Raw genomic sequence first — 20,655 nt, forward strand, 5'->3', positions numbered from 1 at the left:
GATCAAGAGAAATGTGCTTGTCCAGACCCTTGAGATCTGTGATCCAGTCATGGTTCATACGATGTACCAAATCACATGATAAAAAGGTGATTGTGCTTTTGTTTTTATTGCTGATGTGTATCTCTCCCTGAATCTAACTTTTATTTATTTAATCAACCCATCTCTATCTCTAATCTCTTTCTCTCTCTCTCTGCATATGAAATTTGGGTGGGTATATATTTAAACTTCCTTTGATGGATCCCAATGTATTATTGTCAATTTAACACCTCAGAGTCAAGAAAGATAGGAATTTTAATGCTTTTTTCGTCTACAAGACTGCTGGCTGAAGTGGAATCTTTAACTTTCCCTCATTGTTAGATAAATGCATCATTGTACAGCTCATGCTCTTTCTTCCCCTTAGCAGTGCAAACATATATAATTCTACTCTCTCTTCCAACTGTTATGTTGCTATCTCTTAAGCCAGCCCAAGCAAGGTTGGTGGGATACTCCATTCAGTGGCTGAAATTTGCATGTGAATTTGAAACTACATATCAGATCCTTTGTACTATCCAAATCCAAAGGTGTTAGCTCTACAGGGAGTGCTACTACATGGTTGAGCCAAAATAAAATGTGCCATTCCCTCTCCCACTCCTCTAACGGTTTCACAAGCTTAGCTTATTTCCCTAATCCTTCACGATGAGGGTTTGCATTATTGCCTCCTCCCTTCCACTCTTCACAAATCTCTATATAGTCATAAATCAGTTTGTTTCAAAATCCCACCTAGATCAATGTAATTCAGTCCACCTCTTTCTCTGCACCATGAGCGTGACAGCGTGACTCTTATTAAGGCTACCTCCCAATCTGCTACTGGCAGTCATCAAAGGAAACCTAGCAATGTATGACAGTAAAAATGTCTATTTTGAAATGTTAAAAGGTTGTGTCTTCATAAACTTACTACATTAGAATATTTGGCACAATTAATTCTCAAAATCTTTTTTTTTTTTTTTTTTTGTGGACCGCGTGTAGTAAACTACTTCATGTGCTGTCTTGAACATACAACCAACACTGGTATCTTTTTCATTACTGAGACATTTCCTTTAACCTTGTACCACAGCATACTTCAGTGTAGGCTAATGATAGGACCCAACCCTTCAATCATTGTGCAAAAGGGGTGGGGCCTGATAACACCAAGCAACATATTACTCTTTTTCAGCAAGCATCAATAAAGATGAGTTGCCTACTTTAACTGTAGTCTGTTTGGTATTCTAAATTATCCCTTGAGCCATGATTTTTATTCTCCATTATTTAAATATTATGAGGTTAGATTCTAATTAAAAAAATCCAGCTCCAGAAGAGAGTATTTCTTTTTCAGACATAACATATCAATAATTTAGAGATTTCATTTATCAAATATGCTGTGAAGGTGTCTTTCACTCAAAATGGACCATGAGAGAGGGCTTTATTTCACAGAGGACTGAGTAAACTGACTCAAAACTGCCTATGGTGGAAGTCCCCTTAAAGCCACAGTCAAGGCTGTTTCCCACTCTGGCACTCCGAATGCAGAAGGTGGGGGCCCGCAAGAGACCTTAAAAAATATCTTGCCAGTATAAGCTTCAGCTTAAAAACTCCCCAAGGTCAGATTTCCTGACCTTGGAAGGGATGCTGCCACCATCCAAGTGAAAAATAATAATAAAAAAACCCTTTATTTTTGAACCCAGGAAGAAATTACTTGGGAATCTCTTCCAGAGGGGTACCCCAAGCTCTTTTACCACAAGAGATCTTGGGGGAGGTGGGGGGGGGAGAAAACAAATTGTAATTTCTGATAGCTGACTTCTCAGTCTTAGGCATGCATACAGAGACCTCCTATTACCTTGTAGGACACAAGAATCAGATCATAGCCTGAAATAAGGTGATTTTATTAACAAAACAAAAAGATATAATTGGTAAAGATTTCTAGAATAGCTAAAAAAACCCAAATTGAAAAACAGAATTGCTTCCCTGGGATTCAGCTTCAGTTATACTGTATTTTGGGAAGGGGGAGGGAAAGAACTCAGCACAGAGTTTAACCAAACAACAGAACAAAGAAAATGACCAAATCGTGTCCAAATAAACATTCCTGATAACTTACATATCTACAGCTTCAAGGTCTAGTGCATTTCTAGGCATAGGCATTCCTTTTCTGGGCATGGGTATCCCTGTGGTTCAATTTATCTTTCCTCTCCCCCCAGCTCCTGATTAAAAAACTCCCCACAAGAGAAGCAGCAGGCAGATTACCTTTCAATTCAGATCTCAACACTTTATTCCCAGTGGTTCTCTTGGCTCCCTGCCAACACATCCTAGTAGCCTGGGTTTAACCCTTTAGTTGCTAAATGCTGGAATGTTTAGAAAAAACAGCACTCCTCCCATCCATCACATCAGTTAAACATGAAATTATCTGATTTACGCACTCAAATGCACTTAGCACCTTATTTTCTCTCACTCTGTTTTACTTCCATGTCACTGTGAAAATACTGCTCCTTCTGTTTAACATTTGACTAAAAAGGTGAAGGATTTAAGCAGGAATGCTGTTTTTCATACTGTAAAACCAGCAGCCAAGTATGTCAAACTTGGCTTGCATTTGCATATTGCTAATAGCAACAATGCTCAAAGTAAGATTGTTAAACGACACAACCAGTGGTTGGCTAAGAAAAGCCAGATTTAATTTTAAAAAAATCTTACTTTTTAACTAATTTATTTTATATGCTATTAATATATTAAAATGGACCCATTTGGATGCAAGCAATATGTTTCCATAAACCAGTTTCCTCTTATCTCATCCACTGTTTTGGGATAATCTGTCTATCCATGACAAAAGAGAGGGAAAATAGCAGGAATTGAAAAGTGATAGAATCATAGAATCACATAATACTAGGACCGGAAGGGACCTCGAGAGGTCATCGAGTCCAGTCCCTTGCCTTATGGCAGGACCAAATACTGTCTAGACCATCCCTGATAGACATTTATCTAATCTACTCTTAAATATCTCCAAAGATGGAGATTCCACAACCGACCTGGGCAATTTATTCCAGTGTTTGACTACCCTGAAAGTTAGGAACTTTTCCCTAATGTCCAACCTAAAGCTCCCTTGCTGCAGTTTAAGCCCATTGCTTCTTGTTCTATCCTCGGAGGCCAAGATGAACAAGTTTTCTCCCTCCTCTTTGTGACACCCTTTTAGATACCTGAAAACTGCTATCATGTCCCCCCTCAATCTTCTCTTTTCTAAACTAAACAAACCCAATTCTTTCAGCCTTCCTTCATAGGTCATGTTCTCTAGACCTTTAATCATTCTTGTTGCTCTTCTCTGGACCCTCTCCAATTTCTCCACATCTTTCTTGAAATGCGGTGCCCGGAACTGGACACACTACTCCAACTGAGGCCTAACCAGCGCAGAGTAGAGCAGAAGAATGACTTCTTGTGTCTTGCTCACAACACACCTATTAATTCATTCCAGAGTCATGTTTCCTTTTTTTGTCACAGCATCACACTTCTGACTCATATTCAGCTTGTGGTCCACTATAACCCCTAGATTCCTTTCTGCCATGCTCCTTCCTAGACGGTCGCTTCCTATTCTGTATGTGTGAAACTGATTGTTCCTTCCTAAGTGGAGCCCTTTGCATTTGTCTTTATTAAACTTCATCCTGTTTGCCTCAGACTATGTCTCCAATTTGTCCAGATCATTTTGAATTATGACCCTATCCTCCAGAGCAATCTCAACCCCTCCCAGCTTGGTGGTATCTGCAAACTTAATAAGCGTACTTTCTATGCCAATATCTAAATAGTTGATGAAGATATTGAAGAGAGCTGGTCCCAAAACAGACCCCTGAGGAACCCCACTTGTTATACCTTTCCAGGAGGATTGTGAACCATTAATAACTACTCTCTGAATTAATTAAACTTATTACTGTGAGTGGTTCTTTTTTCTCAGTAGTGATGTAGTAATTAGGAAAGTATCTAGATCAATGGCCTTCAAAATTTAAATTATTCATCTTTCCAGGTTCAAAATCAGTACAGATTTCCCCACAGTGGCTACCACACCATGACTGCATTCTGAAGGATTAGACATGTTCTCTCAGACTGTCCACTTGAGTGCTTTTGCATATGTGGTGCCTTGTGGAAAGACTAATCAGATGCTGCTAATTAATAGTTTCCTCATCTCAGAGTATCCTCTTAGAGACAGTTGGAGCATTCTGATCATGTAAAAGTCCCCCCCCCCCCACCCTTAGGCCTTGTCTCTACTTGCCATATCAGAAATCGATCTTCTGGCTAAATTTAGTAGGTCTAGTAAAAACCTGCTAAATAGAATGCTGAGGGCACCCCCAGTCAGTAAAAGTACTCATACTCATCAGGAGGAAGGAAAGCCAGCGGGAACATTTGGTCCTGTTGACCTCCCACTGTGGAGATGGAGCCAAACTCAATTTAAGGTACGTTGACTCCAGCTATGTTGGAGTTGCATACCTTAAGCTGACCTTCCGGGTCGAATACAGTCCTGGCCTTAGTTTGCTTAGTATCCAAATGGAGATGGAATTCTTTGAGGAGCTCAGCAGAATCTCCATTCAGAGGTTTTATTTAAGTATCTTAAAACAGGTTGTTTTCCTATCTTATATCCAGACACATCAGCTATTCTAACTGTACAAAGGACAGGTTCTGTTTCGTGGAGGGTTTTGAGATCTCAGAATTTGTTTTAATTTTTATATGGAATTAAATTTAAATATGTAAACATTTTCTATGAAAGTTCTCTTTAGAAAACACTTCACATTGATAGAAACCTTTACTTCTGAGTTTGACTTTTAAATATATATTGTAACATAATGTGATAAATAATAATTGAAATAGCTGCAAGCTAAAATACTAGTAACTTTACAGTTTTGTATTGAATGCCCTCGATGGCTGGGCAAAGAAGAGTACTCCAACGTGTCTCACTATCTAACAAAATGGAAATTTTGCAACCACAATATCTTGTGTGATGGATACTGCACCTGTATTATGCTTTGATGTCACTGTTTCTACAGAACTCCCCTGAAGCAGGGAATATGCAGGGTAACTAACTTTAAAGAAATATCTTTTGCTCTTTTCATACTTTTAAAAATTAAATAATAAAAATAAAACTATAAAACACCAATGTAGTTAAAAAATCCACAGATCCTGACCCCTGCTGTCTAACATCATTCTCCAGCAGCTTCTAGAGTAATATGGTATCAGCATGGAAACCCTTTGGAAGTTACTTCAAAGGAGGAGTAGGGTAACAGCAACTACTAGAATGTACCTCAGAGCCTAGAAGAAGAAAGGGAAAGAGGAATGTTGTTCTGACTTCTCCTCTAAGCCTGGCTTTTGTGGGTATTCTGCACTTATTGGTAGAATTAGTGATAGGCAAATTGATTTTCACTAATTTCAAGCCGATACTAACTTTGTGGGTTTGAAAGTTGGAACGGTACTCAAAGCACTTTGGGTTTGTGTTGTGCTTTTGAGAGATTATGTGGAGAGGAAGAGAAAAAAAATCAAATAGAATTTAAACAGATACTCATAAATAAGGTACCCTCTACATCCATCAAGGCTTTAGAAGAGATTTTCTTTCATTAATCTGGAGTAAAGGTTTTCCTTTACCTATACAGTTTTTTTGTTTAGAATCCCACTAAACTTACTGAAACCTTTGTCATATGGGATTGCAGTGCTTCTTAAACTGGTGGTATTTATTAAAGGAAGCAGCCACAGACACAAACCAATAGGATTTCAAAGAGATTGAGTCCCTGTCTTATCTTTAATTTACCATGGACCACACCTTGTCTGGAGTGTTATTCAAAATATGGAGACTGAGAGAGAGCAGCTAAATAATATACAAGTAAACATGTTACACACTTGGTGGGGAGACAATGGGTGTAAATAATGTAGGGGAAATTTTTCATCTTTGATACTGTTCTGAACTCCAAGGTTAGGCTCAAAGCAACCTCATTTGCTAGGAGGTTTTCCCCTTTCTAATAATGTGGAGCTCTGTGCAGAACTTCATTAATGATTCAAGAGGTGGTCACTTTCATTTGTCAAAGCTTAGTACAGAGTTATCATATTTTCCAGATGATATGGGGAAGTTCCAAGGAAGAAAAAGTTCACACTGAAAAACAAGCTTTTATTTTCAGCCAATCTATCATCAGAATAATTTGTATTTATCTCTAGGCATTAGAAGAGCCAATTAAAAGAGAAAAAGTGTCCGAGGACACCACTTTGGACACACATTTAGAGGTAGGGAATCGCAATAAATCTTTTCAGTCAGCGCTTCATTTGAAATCACAAAGCCAAAGCTAACTGAGCTGCTGCATTTATTTTTCCAGATGTGTTCTCCTGCCCAGCTCAGGCAACAAACTGAAGAACTCTGTGCTGCAATTGATCAAGTCTTACAGGATCCCATGCCTATGGTAATATAGAACTAACATGAAATTAAAGTGTTTTCTCTCTCCCTTCCTTCTTTTCTTGCTATTAACAAAGTCTGTGCACTTTCAAATCCCATTTTTCAGCGACGGTGTGAATCTTCTCCATCTTCCCTGCACACATCAATGGATTCAGACATAGGCAAAGTAAGTGTGTAAGCTTGGCCATATATAAAACCAGTAATGGTGGACAGCTACAGAACATCCTGAAAGATGCAAGATCAATTTAGCTCCTCCCCTTACTGTCCAAAAACACAAAAGAAAGAGGAAGAATAGAACAGTTACAGCTCTTGACCAACACCCTCTCTACTGCAACATATATACTTGCAGGAAAGAGTAGTTCTAGTTCATGAAGAAAGAGAATTTGTCCTTTGAAGGTCCAGAAGTCAGAGATGAATCCAGAAATACTTGGCCGTTGATAAGGCAGAACTTCTGAGTGAACAGCAAACAGGATGGTTACTGGACCCAGCTGTAGGTACAGAGCAACCCATTCTTCTGGCAAGCTTCCTACATTCCCTCAACCTAGATAATACAGAGTGGGCAAGCCAATGGGCAATGATGAAAAACTAGAGGTATGGAAAAACTCCTAAGATGTCATAAAGACTGTGACTGTCTAAGGCTGTGTCTAGACTACATGGCTCCATTCATGGAGCCATGTAGATGAGGGTTGTAGGCAAAGGGAAATGAAGCCGCTATTTAAATAATTGCGGCTTCATTTAAATTTACATGGCTGCCACGCTGAGCCGACAAACAGCTGATTAGCTGTTTGTCGGCTCAGCGCGCTAGTCTGGATGCTCCGTGCTGACCTGAAAGCCTTTTATCGACATCCCGGTTATGCCTAGTAGGATGAGGTTTACTGGGGTTGTCAATAAAGGGCTTTTCATTTCGACAGGGGAGCGTCCAGACTAACGCGCTGAGCCGACAAACAGCTGATCAGCTGTTTGTCGGCTCAGCGCGGCAGCCATGTAAATTTAAATGAAGCCGCGATTATTTAAATCGTGGCTTCATTTCCCTTTGCAAAACTAACAAATCTACATGGCTCTGTAGACGGAGCCATGTAGTTTAGACGTACCCTAATTCAGAGGGGAGACTCTGAACCTTTAGGCCCACTTGTACCAAATTATTTGTATTTGGAAGGAAGTTGGCAGCACTAGCATTCCTTCTGTAGAGTTGCAGGAGATTCCTCAGGCAATCCCTGATGCTACATCTCTACCTATATCTTTGATGTAGCAGTGTACCTGCAAACAGGAGGGAACTTATTGAGTTATAACTACAATACGTTACCCACTAAACCCCATTTTTCCCTATAATTTCAGGGAATTAACAGGCCACTTATGTTTCATTGGTCTCTTAAAATACAGGTCTCTTAAACTACTTGGCTACGTCTACACTGGCATGATTTTCCGGAAATGATTTTTACTGAAAACTTTTCCGTTAAAAGCATTTTCGGAAAAGAGTGTCTAGATTAGCAGGACGCTTTTCTGCAAAAGCACTTTTTGCGGAAAAGCGTCCATGGCCAATCTAGACGCGCTTTTCTGCAAAAAAGCCCCGATCACCATTTTCGCGATCAGGGCTTTTTTGCGGAAAAGAAATCTCTGCTGTCTACACTGGCCCTTTTGCGCAAAAGTCTTTCGGTAAAAGACTTTTGCCCGAATGGGAGCAGCATAGTATTTCCGCAAAAAGCACTGATTTCTTACAGAAGGAAGTCAGTGCTTTTGAGGAAATTCAAGCAGCCAGTGTAGACAGCTGGCAAGTTTTTCCAGAAAAGCTGCTGATTTTCCGGAAAAACTGGCCAGTCTAGACACAGCCCTTATGTTAAACTTTGTTAGATTGGGTATTTAATTGTGACACTCTCAGGCTACGTCTACACTGGCATGATTTTCCGGAAATGCTTTTAACGGAAAAGATTTTTGTTAAAAGCATTTTCGGAAAAGCGTGTCTAGCTTGGCAGGACGCTTTTCCGGAAAAGCACTTTTTCCGGAAAAGCGTCCGTGGCAATCTAGATGCGCTTTTCCGCAAAAAAGTCCCGATCGTCATTTTCGCGATTGGGGCTTTTTTGCGGAAAACACTACTGTGCTGTCTACACTGGCCCTTTTCCGGAACAGTTTTCCGGAAAAAGACTTTTGCCCAAACGGGAGCAGCATAGTTTTTCCGGAAAAGCACTGATGATTTTACATTAGATCGTCAGGGCTTTTCTGGAAATTCAAACGGCCAGTGTAGACAGCTGGCAAGTTTTTCCAGAAAAGTGGCTGATTTTCCAGAATAACTTGCCAGTGTAGACACAGCCTCAGTGTCTTGCCCAGATCTGAAAAAGAGCTATGTGGAGCTTCAAAGCTTGTCTTTCTCCCCTATCCTCAACAGAGGTTGGTCCAATAAAAGATATTACCTCACCTACCTTCTCTGTCTTATATCCTGGGACTGACATAAATACAACACTGGATACAATTAGCAGCCTTGGTCAAGGCAAATTTGGTGGAATGGAAAGAGCAAAACGAGAATGAAGGATGGAGAAGGCAACACTTAGGTAGTGGAAGTGATCCAAAATCCTCTGTTGTCAGTAGGTTCACTGTGAATGGACAGTCCTCACTGTTGCTCTGCATGTTGTCTGGTCATTTACACTAGTGTGAAGTGGGGGAAAATATTATTATACTGCAATGGAAGTAGACTATATCTGCTCTGTACTGACTTTTCACTGGTATAAGTGATTTCATGAGTAGCAGGGTAATAGGGAAGTAAGTCGTCGGCCTCATGAGAGAAAGTAGAGGAGGGAGATTATATAATAGTTAGAGAAGCAGGTGGAATTAAGGGAAGAGGTTTTTTTTTTTTCTAATTTTTTTCCTACAAGGGATACTTACACAGTCTGTAGCTCATTCTCCAGTGCTTATACCTTGTGTAGTTATTTACACAAAGTAAAGCATCTGTAAAATGTTACTACAGGCATGAGTGAGATTTCTGCTTTGATAGCAATTTATACCCACTTTGTATAGATGTATATAATTATACCAGGTGCAAGGCAGTGGAGAACTGGACCAAAGAAAGAAGCCAGAGTAAAGAGGAATTATAAGGGTGGTAGAAGGAGTGGTAGAAGGAGCTATACAACAGATATCTTAGTTAAAATGCCTTGGAAATGTCATGGACTAGAGAGACAACAGAAGACAGGTGAAAGATGAGAATTCTTGCTGAAAAATAGCACGAGCAAAAAATAGTTCCAATATATTTCCCAGGAAAATAGAAATGAAATCTTGTTTAGGGGTTGAATATATCCTGTTCTGTCTACTAACAGATTCATTCTGAGAGTTTATGTATTCCAAATGCCAAGGACAGCTATAATACTATGAAGTCAGATGGAGTCATATCTTAACGACTACTACTAATAATAACAATAAGTCAAACAATTACTCAACACAGAGAGCTAAACATTAATGAATTACATTTCACCTCTCTGATGAAATTTTCATAAGGGTTGCAGACTGGTGGTTTTTTTAGAATTTTAACAGTTAATTGCTTGCTACAAAGACTAAAGTTTGTGGAATTGTCAGGTCACTGTTGGCTGTATGTTACATCAATCTATCTTGTGTGCAGATGTCTGCAACACTGCAGAGAGCAGCTGGACGAGAAACCAAATATGTAAGTCCCTTCATAATTACTCTGTGTTTTAGCTACAGAATTGTCTTATTTGTAGGAGAAAGCATCCCTCTTGCAGTAATGGCCAGGTAAATTCAACTAGGACATGAAAATGTCTCTACAGTTGTCAGGGAACTGAATAGTTCCAGGCTTTGGAAACAAGACCTGACACCTCTCACCACTAGCTCAATTCCTCCCCAGACCTTACCAACAAGTGGCTTTTCAGGGAGGTCTTTGTTGGTGATTTCAGTCTAATTCCTTTGTAAACAATGGTCTGTATCACCCTTGGTTGCCATCTATGAGAAGCCTTGTAGAGTTGCACAGGTTAAGGTGAAGAGATGCCAATGTCTCTCCTTCCTCTAACAGTCCTGGGCAAAAATGATCACCACCAAAATCAGCGTGAAGTGAATACCTGGAAAGGGGCGGCCACCCCAAAGAGGGGCATGCAGCACCAAAGTGTGATCCATGATTATATTCAGAGTTAACACGTGTGATGTTCTTCAAAAGATGAAGCAAAAACCACTCTGGCTCGCATCCTTCCAGAACTCACAAGGGTGCTGTGCCAATCCAAAGCAAAATGTCTCACCAGGAGCACTTGCTTGGCTCTACATTCCTTTCTTCTTGTATTGAAACCTCCTCCCCTCCCCCACAATTTAGCTCTAATTGGGTACAAACTGTCCTATCACCTCTAGAACTAGTCCCCACAGAACTGGGCTAAGAAGCATTTTAGGAAGAAAATAGAACCGTTATTAGAAGAGGCAGGAGATATTAAGGGAAGGGTTTCTGTTTTGTTTTATTTTGTGGATTTGGGGGTGAAGATAGGTTACATGCAGCATGCTTGTTATTGTACTTACACTGCCAAATGCTGTCCTGTGACTAGAAAAGCTAACTCTTTGCTATCCTGCCTCTGACACCTCAAAGAGATTCAGAAGGGTAGCTGAGTTAGTCTGTAACTGGAAAAACTTAAAAAAACAATGAATAGTCTTGCAGGACCTTATAGACTAACAAAACATGTAGATGGTAACATGAGCTTTCATGGGCACCACCCAAACTTCTACATGTTTTGTTAGTCTGTAAGGTGCTGCGAGACTATTTGTTGTTTTTTAAGCTTAAGCTTAAAGAGAGAGACAGACAGACACACAAGTAGTTCTCTTAAGTCATTTGTTTTATTAACTATTAAACCATATTAAACTCAATTAACATGTTTATTCTCCTTAGGATAAGCAGTTAAGGAAGATACCATTTTTTACTTATGCTCATGATTCACCAATCTACCTTTCTACTCACCACAGAATAGGTGTAGTGTAGGCAAAGATTTTCCAGTTTGTTCCCAGCACACTGCTTTATCAATGTAATTTTTCCCCCGTAAGCAAGTAGCCACAAAAGAGATTTTCTTACATTCAGTTATGTATTTTTATTCCATACTACGGAATGAGAATGTTATAGGACAGAGTGTGCTACTGTACTTTGTGCTAAATAGGAGACTTTCATTTTTAGTGAAATGCAGGAACAAGCTGACACTTTGTATCTTGAGGATGATAATGTATATTGAATGTATATTGCTGTGCCTGACACATTGCTTTCAGTAGAATTATCCTTACAAGGCATATAGTAACTAGCATTTCTGGCTCAGATATTATTTTTGGAACTCACTTGCGACAAGGCAGAGTTAGTCTGATTCATTTTCTTTGATCTTTACAAATGTACTGACATTTTAAAGTCTCACGTCAACTCAGGTGTATATTGTTTAGCTACTGTCTCTTTAGATACCCTGACTTATGAACAATCTTCTTGCCTGTGTGTAGCTTTTTATATTTTGTTCCTAAATGTGGACATTGTTGGGGTTTATTTGTCAGGGCCGGAGAGAAGGTAAATGCCCTAGGCTGGTGGAAACAGGAGTCTAGAATAATGCACATGGAAGTGCTCACATGGCTGCTCCTCAAGAATGCAGAAGGCCAAGTCTGCTTCCATCAGCAGAGCTGTCCCAGAAGATTGAAGAGCTTTGTCCTCAAGGGAATCTATCAGGGGCTGAGGCCCTGGGGAAATGCCAACAAAATCCTGTCTGTCTAGGGGCTCAGTTCTCCTGTATGTTTCTACTTAGCCCCTAAATATTGTGTATCCTGAGGAGTTCCTGAATTCCTTTTTGTCTGGTCTGGACCTCCCTATAATTGCTTAACCTCAAGTCTGCTTTAACTTACACTCTGAGGCCCGGGACTCCAAAAAACCACAGTGGCAGCTAAGAATAGTCAGGTCACACTACACCTTGTACACCACCACCACTTATAACAGTGTCTGCTGAAGAAGGCAGTTCCAAACCATTAATATGGTTTCATGCCACCTGAGGTATTACCATATGTCGAGGTTATCCTTTAGTACAGCGATTCTCAAACTTTTTGGGCTCCGGAGCCCTTTACACGTGTAAAAATTTATGTGGAACCCCAGCGGTCCACTGATTGTCTGTGTTGTACCTATCGATGTTTCTAGTTTGTCAACCTCACGGAGCCCCTGGAGATGCCTCGCAGAGCCCTGGGGCTTCGCGGAGCACAGTTTGAGAAACACTGCTCTAGTGGCTTGCTTTACTCTTTTGTGCAACATAAAGGGACTACAAAATAACATACAATTAGATACAATTAGGTACAAGGTTTCTGTTTTCTACTAGCTGTGTCTCTTCTTAATGAATGATGGACCTGTTGGGGCTGAATTTGCCATCCATGGTAAGGACATCTATAGTATCCATATCAAACTCTGAGTTCATTCAGCATGCTCACTTTCTCATGACTAGTGGTCTTGCATGGAGCAATGATTTTTAAATTAATTTAATTTTTTGACAAGGGATTTGCACTGTTTCTTTTATCTGAAATAGCTACCAGGTATTCATTTGGTCAACTGAAATTCAGTTTACATAGAAGAATTAGTGTAGCATTTCAACAATCCAGTTATCATTATTTATTTCCATAATTTCTATAAGTGGAAGCTTCTTGAGAAGCTGTCTTAACTATGCCATTGGTGAGAGAAGAAAAATAGATGATCTTTGCATACTAATTTGTTTGTGAGTCAGCCAGACACAGCAGAAGCTGTCATCCTGTTAAGCCACCTTACATGTTTTCTTTACATTATGTTAGTGTTTGTATACATCGATCAATTAGAGTAATTGTTAATAGTCTATACAAATCATTGGGGTCAATATTTTCTCAAGGGTGTTAAAAAATGAAAGGGCTGAATTCTCAGCTACCAGTATTCCTTCTGGTGCAGCACTGGATACCAATTTCGAACTCAACTTCCACAGCAATAAGTGACTGCACCAAGTACAAGGCTGTGAAACCTCAGGCCTGAAAGTGCTATGGTTAGTCCCATGGGGGGATGCTGGTGTAGGAAGGTGGCAGGAGGGAACTGGGAGCTTTCCTTTGTTGTGCCATGTGCAACAATGTGACTGATGGATGACCAGTGGTGGCACTATTTATCTCATTGGGCTTAGTGGAGGTGGGTCTCTGGCCTCAGCCCCAGACAACCCCAGTCTGTAGAGTTTGGAAGAAGCAAGGGGTGCATATGTTCTTTCCCTTCCCAGGGTGATGGGCGGCTGTGTTCCTGGAAACCATTAGAAGGAATTGTGGTTCAGTAAGTCAGTGTCCCTCCTTCAAGCTGCTGCTGTAGTGCCATCCAGTGCAGGCTGTAAGTGTATGCCAAAGTCTGGCCCTTAATATGCTATAGCTGTAACATCAAAACCTAGCTATTAGAACAGTTTTTAATTAACCAAAGAAAGCTCTACATTTAGCAATCTGAAGCTTTGTAGTTAAATGTGTCCTGGAAGAAGGGTAGTGAATTTTACACAGGAACCTACTGAAGTTCAATGGAATTCACTTGAAAGAGAGGATAGTCACTTGAAAGATGCATGGAATTTTAATGTCCTTCCAGCATGGAGCCCTATGAGATGTTAGTGAAGAGTTAATTTCATGAGGGGCTATAATTAGAAATACATTTTAATGATTGTTGTTTTAATTGTCCACTGTGCAGAAGCAAACCTTTACATCAGATATAAAGTCTTCTTATAGGCGCTGCAGGGACTATTCATTGTTTTTAGGGGAATATATTGTTTCTCAGATGCCTTTCTTCCATTAGGAACACAAAAGTGCTTACCAGTGACATGATAAAATGTAAATGTACTCCTTCCATCATCCAGAAACCACTCACAATCTATGGAACTATTCTTTTGCCTGGTTTCCTCTCTGTAGCAAATAAGCATTTCTCTTTATCCCAGACTGTGAGACAGTAGGAATGGATTATGCTAATTTATGTTACACTATATATATTTACTCTTTTGCAGGCTAATCTTTACTTATCGGCACCAATAGTGACAAAGAGTCAACCGGTATGTATCTTGTGTCTGAATGATAGTTTTACAAATTACAGGCATAAAATCTGAAGACATTACTGTGTCCTTCCTTAGTCTTTGGAAGGAAGCTGTAGTCCCTGGTTCCACATGAAAGTAATAAGCAGTATGTTGCTCCTTCTACACTGAACATGAATATAAATGCAAAGTGAGATGGATTCATAGGGCAGGGTTTGACAGAGCCCTAAGTGACTTGTGTACTTGGTGGCATAATGCCTCCTAGTGACAGTATACAGTATTTCTGCTTTGATTGAAAACTTTTGTTTAAACAGATGCAAAAGTCTGTGGCTCTATTCTCCTTCCTTATAGCTGATTAAATCAAGAACAGCTAAACTGGTGAAAAGTGAGATAAAAGCCAGGCCCCGGGTTGTATTTTAAGACTAAAACACAAATTTTATGTAGAACAACTTCATTTTGTCCTCACAGTGGCCTTGTGAAATAGGGAAATCTTATTATCCCCAGTTTACAGATAAGATAAGAAACTGAGCCACAGATTCAGGCTCATGCTGTCAATACAGCTCAAATCCCATTCAGGCACCTACAACTAGACATTTAAAAGTGCCTGGCCCAGAACTCCCCTTACAGCACTTGTTGCTGTACTCCCCTGAAAATCTCATCATAAGTGACTGGGCTCTCAGGATACTAGAAGCTAGTCACCATGCCAACCTCTACCATGCTTTTGCACTACTACTCTAGTGCCTTAACCACAAAACCAGTACGGACTATATGTGGGCAAGGGCACAATATGATAGATCCAGATTCACCAGACAATAGACAAGCAGTCAGTGTTTATAACCATCTGCACTGAATGCAGGCCCCTACAGGTTAGTGATATTAAGAGGAATTCTAGATGTGGGCTGAAGAGAAGTCTAAATGTATTTCAGACATGTTTTAAAAAGTGAGAGAAACCTAGATAGTTGCATGGTGGCATGGCACAATTTGTGGAACGGTATAACTTAACTACCCTTCTGTGTATGCATAGCAGTTCTGAGATGTACTGCATGGTGATTTTAACAGCTTGAAGTGATTTTTCTGAAATTCATTCATAAGAAGAAATATATATCATGCAACTCACTGACTTTCCAAGGTTTAAATTGCTTAGAACTAATTTCTGTGAAGTAACTTAAACTGTGACAGAGCAGAATAGCAATTAAACTTTGAGAATTATGGCATTATAGCTGCCTTTGTGGTAAAGCCATCAGAATGTTTTTCAGCAATCGCTCACCACCAAAATCCTGACCAGTGCACTATGTACTGTGGAACACCTGACTGTTCCAGGGTATAGCCAGAGCATGCTGCAAAAGATTCTTAGGGGCTATTAATTTGCCCAGCTTGACTTCATTGCCTTTGGGGAGTGACATCGGAGGAAGCAGCATTTACATCTATACCAGATTGCCTCCCAACAGTGAATTGTAGCCATTTTTAGGGTGAAATATAGTTGTTACTTTTAAGAACACTATGCATAATTCAGGAAAGACAGTAGAGAAAGTCCAAGACAATTGAAATTGCTGCAAGAAATATAGGTAAGCAGAATATAAATACCATAAGTGGCATGACACAAAGGTTCCTCTTATATGCCAGAGTTGCTTCCTGTATACTAAGGAAGGTACTTACAGTTCTCTCTGAATTTTGTATGGACCCTAAGCGGCTTCAGATAGTGCATATTCCTTCAGCACAGTGTTAGTTGAAAGTGTCTTCTGCATTTGTAAACATGTCTGGGATATGTCCTGCTGCTCCATCAGAACAGCAGGATGCAAAATAAATGTCCTTACTCCAGGATCTTTACAGGGATCTGTGAATAACTAGCCAGAGGGGCATTTTTTGCCCCAGGCATTTACCTTCAGACTTGAAGTGTTCCTGGGAAGAACTCCATTAGGCCCTCATTCATTTCATGGAATGTTTTATCACATTTATAAATTTAAGATATGGATAAGAAAAAAAATGAATAGCTTTAATTACAGGCAGTCCCCGACTTACGTGGATCCGACTTATGGGACTGAAGCCGCAGCCGTGGCGGGGTCCCGCACCTCTGAGACTTTGCCAGAGCAAAGCCTCAGAGGCGCGGCACCCCGCTGCCGCTGCGGCTCTGCTCCCCATGTCCCTGGTCTGCTGGGGGGGGGGGGGGGAAAGAGCGCAGCTAGTGTGCCCCCCCAGCAGACCAGGCTTTTGTTTTGGACCCTGGGGCAGAGCATCTGGGGCGCTGACGATTGGTCCTGCAGCGCCACTCTGGGCACTACTGGACCAACCCGGCAGCACCCCAGCTGCTCTGCCCCAGGTCCTGATTCAGCCGCTGCTGGTCAGTTTCAGCAGCGGCTGAATCAGGACGCCTGGGGCAGAGCAGATGGGGTGCTGCTGGGTTGGTCCAGTAGCACCGAGGAGCGGCGCTACTGGAGCAACCCAGCAGAACCCCAGCTGCTCTGCCCCAGGTGTCCAAAAGTCAGCTTCTGCTGAAACTGACCAGCGCTGACTACAGGAAGCCCGAGGCAGAGTTGCTCTGCCCCGGGCTTCCTGGAATCAGCTGCTGATCAGTTTCAGCAGCAGCTGACTTGGGGACGCCTGGGGTTCTTAAGTTGATTCTGTATGTAAGTCAGAACTGGCGGTCAGTTTCAGCAGCGGCTGAATCTGGACGCCAGTTCCGACTTACATACAGATTCAACTTAAGAACAAACCTACAGTCCCTATCTTGTACGTAACCCGGGGACTGCCTGTATATATCTTATCCCCATTAAAAAGAATCCATGACCAAAAAAGTAATGGCAGGAAAAATACTTTAAAACAATTTAAAATTCAACTAAGCAAAGCGCTAAGATTGTACTGTACTTACCAAAACACATCCTTTTGGCATATGCAAAACTCAAATATCATTATAGGGAGCTCAGCCTGATGGCTTCAGTGCCTCTCAAACATGGTGTGTGCTTGGGGCAACATCCTTTTACAGTGGGTCATCCAAAATGACATAAGACCTCTTCCCTCCCTAGCGTTCAATGATCAACTTTGCCCAGCAGTTGCTGAATGCAAAACAGCCATTTTCCTCCCATATCCTGGGCCCATTTTTTTTTAACCAAATCTATCAACAGTGCTTTTTAGAACAGCCTCAGGGCTTCCTTAACCTGCTCTGGCTTGTATAGCACTCCATTGATCTTTGGAGCAGCTGGAGACTCCCCATGCATGCAGTGCTCCATGAGAGACCGAGGCTAACTCTCTTCTCTGGTTAAATATTGTGGAGTCTAATGATGTGGGAGTGTTGATTATGGAGACAAATTGACGAAAAAACCAAGATTGATTAGAAAGCATTCAAAAATGCAATCCTCTGTGAGGGATTGGAAAATACAGTTCTTGTTTACAGGAAGACTGCTGTAAAATAAATGGATTTAATAACTGTTATGAGCAGTGCACACCCTTTGGAACCAGAGAAGAACCCAGGGTACTTGTAATAATCTCATTTTCTAGCATCCCAAATAAGAGGAAGAAGCATTGATTTCTAGACCTTGTGACAGGAGAGTTCCAGAGGAAGATGGGACCTGAGCACAGGAGAATTGTGAAAGGGCAACTAGGTCCCTCCAGAGCCTGTTTTACCAATTTATTAATTTCTAATAAATTGGCAGTCTCTAAGCAAAGACAATTATTGGGGAAAACACACTGGATTTTACTAGAAGCACGGGGTTCTATTGGGTGATTCCTGGCAACCAAACTCCAAACTTTATTTACTTTTGACTTATGTGGGTAGTCAGTCACCAGCCATGGAAGGATCTGCTAGGCCTCATCTACTCTGAGTAATTGTCCCATGCAAATAAATGATTGTTTCCCCACCTCATTTCAATTCACAAAAATCCTTCACTGGATTAGCAAGTGTATATTTAAAACTCCATTTGTGCATACATTCTAAACAGAGAATTTGAGCATTAGAGTTCCTTGGGATAGGGTTGGGTTGCAATCATAGAATCATAGAATAATAGGACTGGAAGGGACCTCAAGAGGTCATCGAGTCCAGCCCCCCGCCCTCAAGGCAGGACCAAGCTCCGTCTACACCATCCCTGACAGATGTCTATCTAACCTGTTCTTAAATATCTCCAGAGAGGGAGATTCCACCACCTCCCTTGGCAATTTATTCCAATATTTGACCAACCTGACAGTTAGGAATTTTTTCCTAATGTCCAATCTAAACCTTCCCTGCTGCACTTTAAGCCCATTACTCCTTGTCCTGTCCTCAGAAACCAAGAGGAACAAATTTTCTCCTTCCTCCTTGTGACACTCTTTTAGATATTTGAAAACCGCTATCATGTCCCCCCTTAATCTTCTTTTTTCCAAACTAAACAAGCCCAGTTCATGAAGCCTGGCTTCATAGGTCATGTTCTCTAGACCTTTAATCATTCTTGTCGCTCTTCTCTGTACCCTTTCCAATTTCTCCACATCTTTCTTGAAATGTGGTGCCCAGAACTGGACACTGTACTCCAGCTGAGGCCTAACTAGTGCAAAGTAGAGTGGCAGAATGACTTCACGAGTTTTGCTTACAACACACCTGTTGATACAACCTAGAATCATATTTGCTTTTTTTGCAACAGCATCACACTGTTGACTCATATTCAACTTGTGGTCCACTATGACCCCTAGATCCCTTTCCGCCATGCTCCTTCCTAGACAGTCGCTACCCATCTTGTATGTATGGAACTGATTATTCCTTCCTAAGTGGAGCACTTTTCATTTCTCTTTATTAAACCTCATCCTGTTCACCTCTGACCATTTCTCTAACTTGCTACGGTAATTTTGAATTATGTCCCTATCCTCCAAAGAAGTTGCAACCCCACCCAGTTTGGTATCATCTGCAATGAGTCTGAGAGGTTGGTTTTAGATGATAGAATGTTTCAACAACATTTATCATTGAATAAATATTTTTGGTTGAAATAATGTGTCTAGCAATGCATTTGTTCAGCCCCACCCAGCTTTGGAGTCAAGGATAAAACTGAAACCTCTTGGTGACTGGGACCCCATCTACACTCAACCAACATTCTGACAAGTGGTGGTTGTGAGTCAGTTGTCTAAATTAATAAATGGTTTTCAATTTGTCCTTTAGGAGGAGCAGCTGTGAGCTATGGCAAGCTGCATGGTAATATCAGGCATTATGGACATGAGGATGAACCATACAGGCTAAATCCTGAGCGGTTCTGAGTACCAGCTGAGTGTATGAAGCCTGTTGTGGTTTGTGGGAGTGGTATGTGCTAAGTGGCTATTTATTTAGAATTCTCTGGAATAGGCCGTGTTTGAGTATATACTATAATGGTCAGACACCAAGCAAAGCACAAGAAAGTGACTCAGTTCAAAATAAAATAATAACTGCACTTGACATTTGTTAGTAATGACAAAAGTTTTGTAGGGAGATGCCTGTATAAGAACAATTCATACATAATTCATTCCTTTCTTGATTTTTTTTAACAAGCTCATGATTTGTTTCCAAAAAGTTTATTATTAAGGAAGAAACATTTCACATTTATATTTTAGAAATACTTTTTTATAGTTTGATTTCTGCATCCAAACACTAAATTAGAGGTTAAGATCACCATGCTAGAAGAAGCATAGTAGTGATATCCCCGCCAAACTAACTTACCTTAAAAGAGTTTTATGCTATACCCTGCCAAAATTTTCTAAAGGCAGAATGCAACATCTGTGTTAGCACTGAGGATTCTAGAGAGCATGGTAGCTGGAATGTGTTTGCAGAATTACAGGAAGGCCCTGGGAATTAAAGAAAACTAGATTAATTTATTTCTTAGCATAGGAAACAGGTAAAGGAGGCCACTGAGCCATATGAAGACCTCGTGATGGGAAGCTAATTTCTAAAATGGCCAGCAGACTGAGGCAATCATCGTAATTGAGATCCTATCTCCCTGTGCAGACAAAATAATGGAACAAAATATGCAGAAAAAGAGGAGAGGGGCAGGCTATGGGTATAGATGAAGACAGAGTGCATACAGACAACAGAAAAGACTAGGTTGGAATTAGAGCCTCAGGGAGAGAGTTTTTAGAAAGGACCTAGACTTAATGAAAGGTTTTGGGAATTAATAACATGTTAAGAAGTCAAAATAATCTGAAAACCTACCCAGCTTCTGGGCAGGTAAGGAGGGTGGAGCCCTAACTCCAGACCTCACTTCCTAGGCATTTTATCTTTCTGTGGACCCTTTCTTCACCCAGCATTTTCAGTAGGCATAAGTGCTTGGA

The 20,655-nt window shown here is 40.7% G+C and overlaps 1 protein-coding gene across 20 annotated transcripts in view; it reads left to right on the top strand.

The window, feature by feature from the left end:
- Positions 1 to 20,655, top strand: part of MLIP (muscular LMNA interacting protein) — a 150,069-nt gene that overhangs the window by 81,102 nt on the left and 48,312 nt on the right. For 16 of the 20 annotated variants that reach the window (XR_012902553.1, XR_012902554.1, XM_075923630.1 and 13 more), the window contains 5 exons: positions 6,184 to 6,249; positions 6,339 to 6,422; positions 6,522 to 6,581; positions 10,017 to 10,061; positions 14,380 to 14,424. Coding sequence is in view for 18 of the 20 variants with exons in the window: in XM_075923630.1 (XP_075779745.1) it covers positions 6,184 to 6,249; positions 6,339 to 6,422; positions 6,522 to 6,581; positions 10,017 to 10,061; positions 14,380 to 14,424 (300 nt within the window). In the remaining 2 variants the exon portion in view is untranslated. The remainder of the gene's footprint in view (positions 1 to 6,183; positions 6,250 to 6,338; positions 6,423 to 6,521; positions 6,582 to 10,016; positions 10,062 to 14,379; positions 14,425 to 20,655) is intronic. The other 4 variants (XM_075923614.1, XM_075923621.1, XM_075923615.1 and 1 more) reach the window with 3 other exon arrangements.

Source organism: Pelodiscus sinensis, chromosome 3, assembly GCF_049634645.1.
Source record: "Pelodiscus sinensis isolate JC-2024 chromosome 3, ASM4963464v1, whole genome shotgun sequence".
NCBI classification, from domain to species: Eukaryota; Metazoa; Chordata; order Testudines; family Trionychidae; genus Pelodiscus; species Pelodiscus sinensis.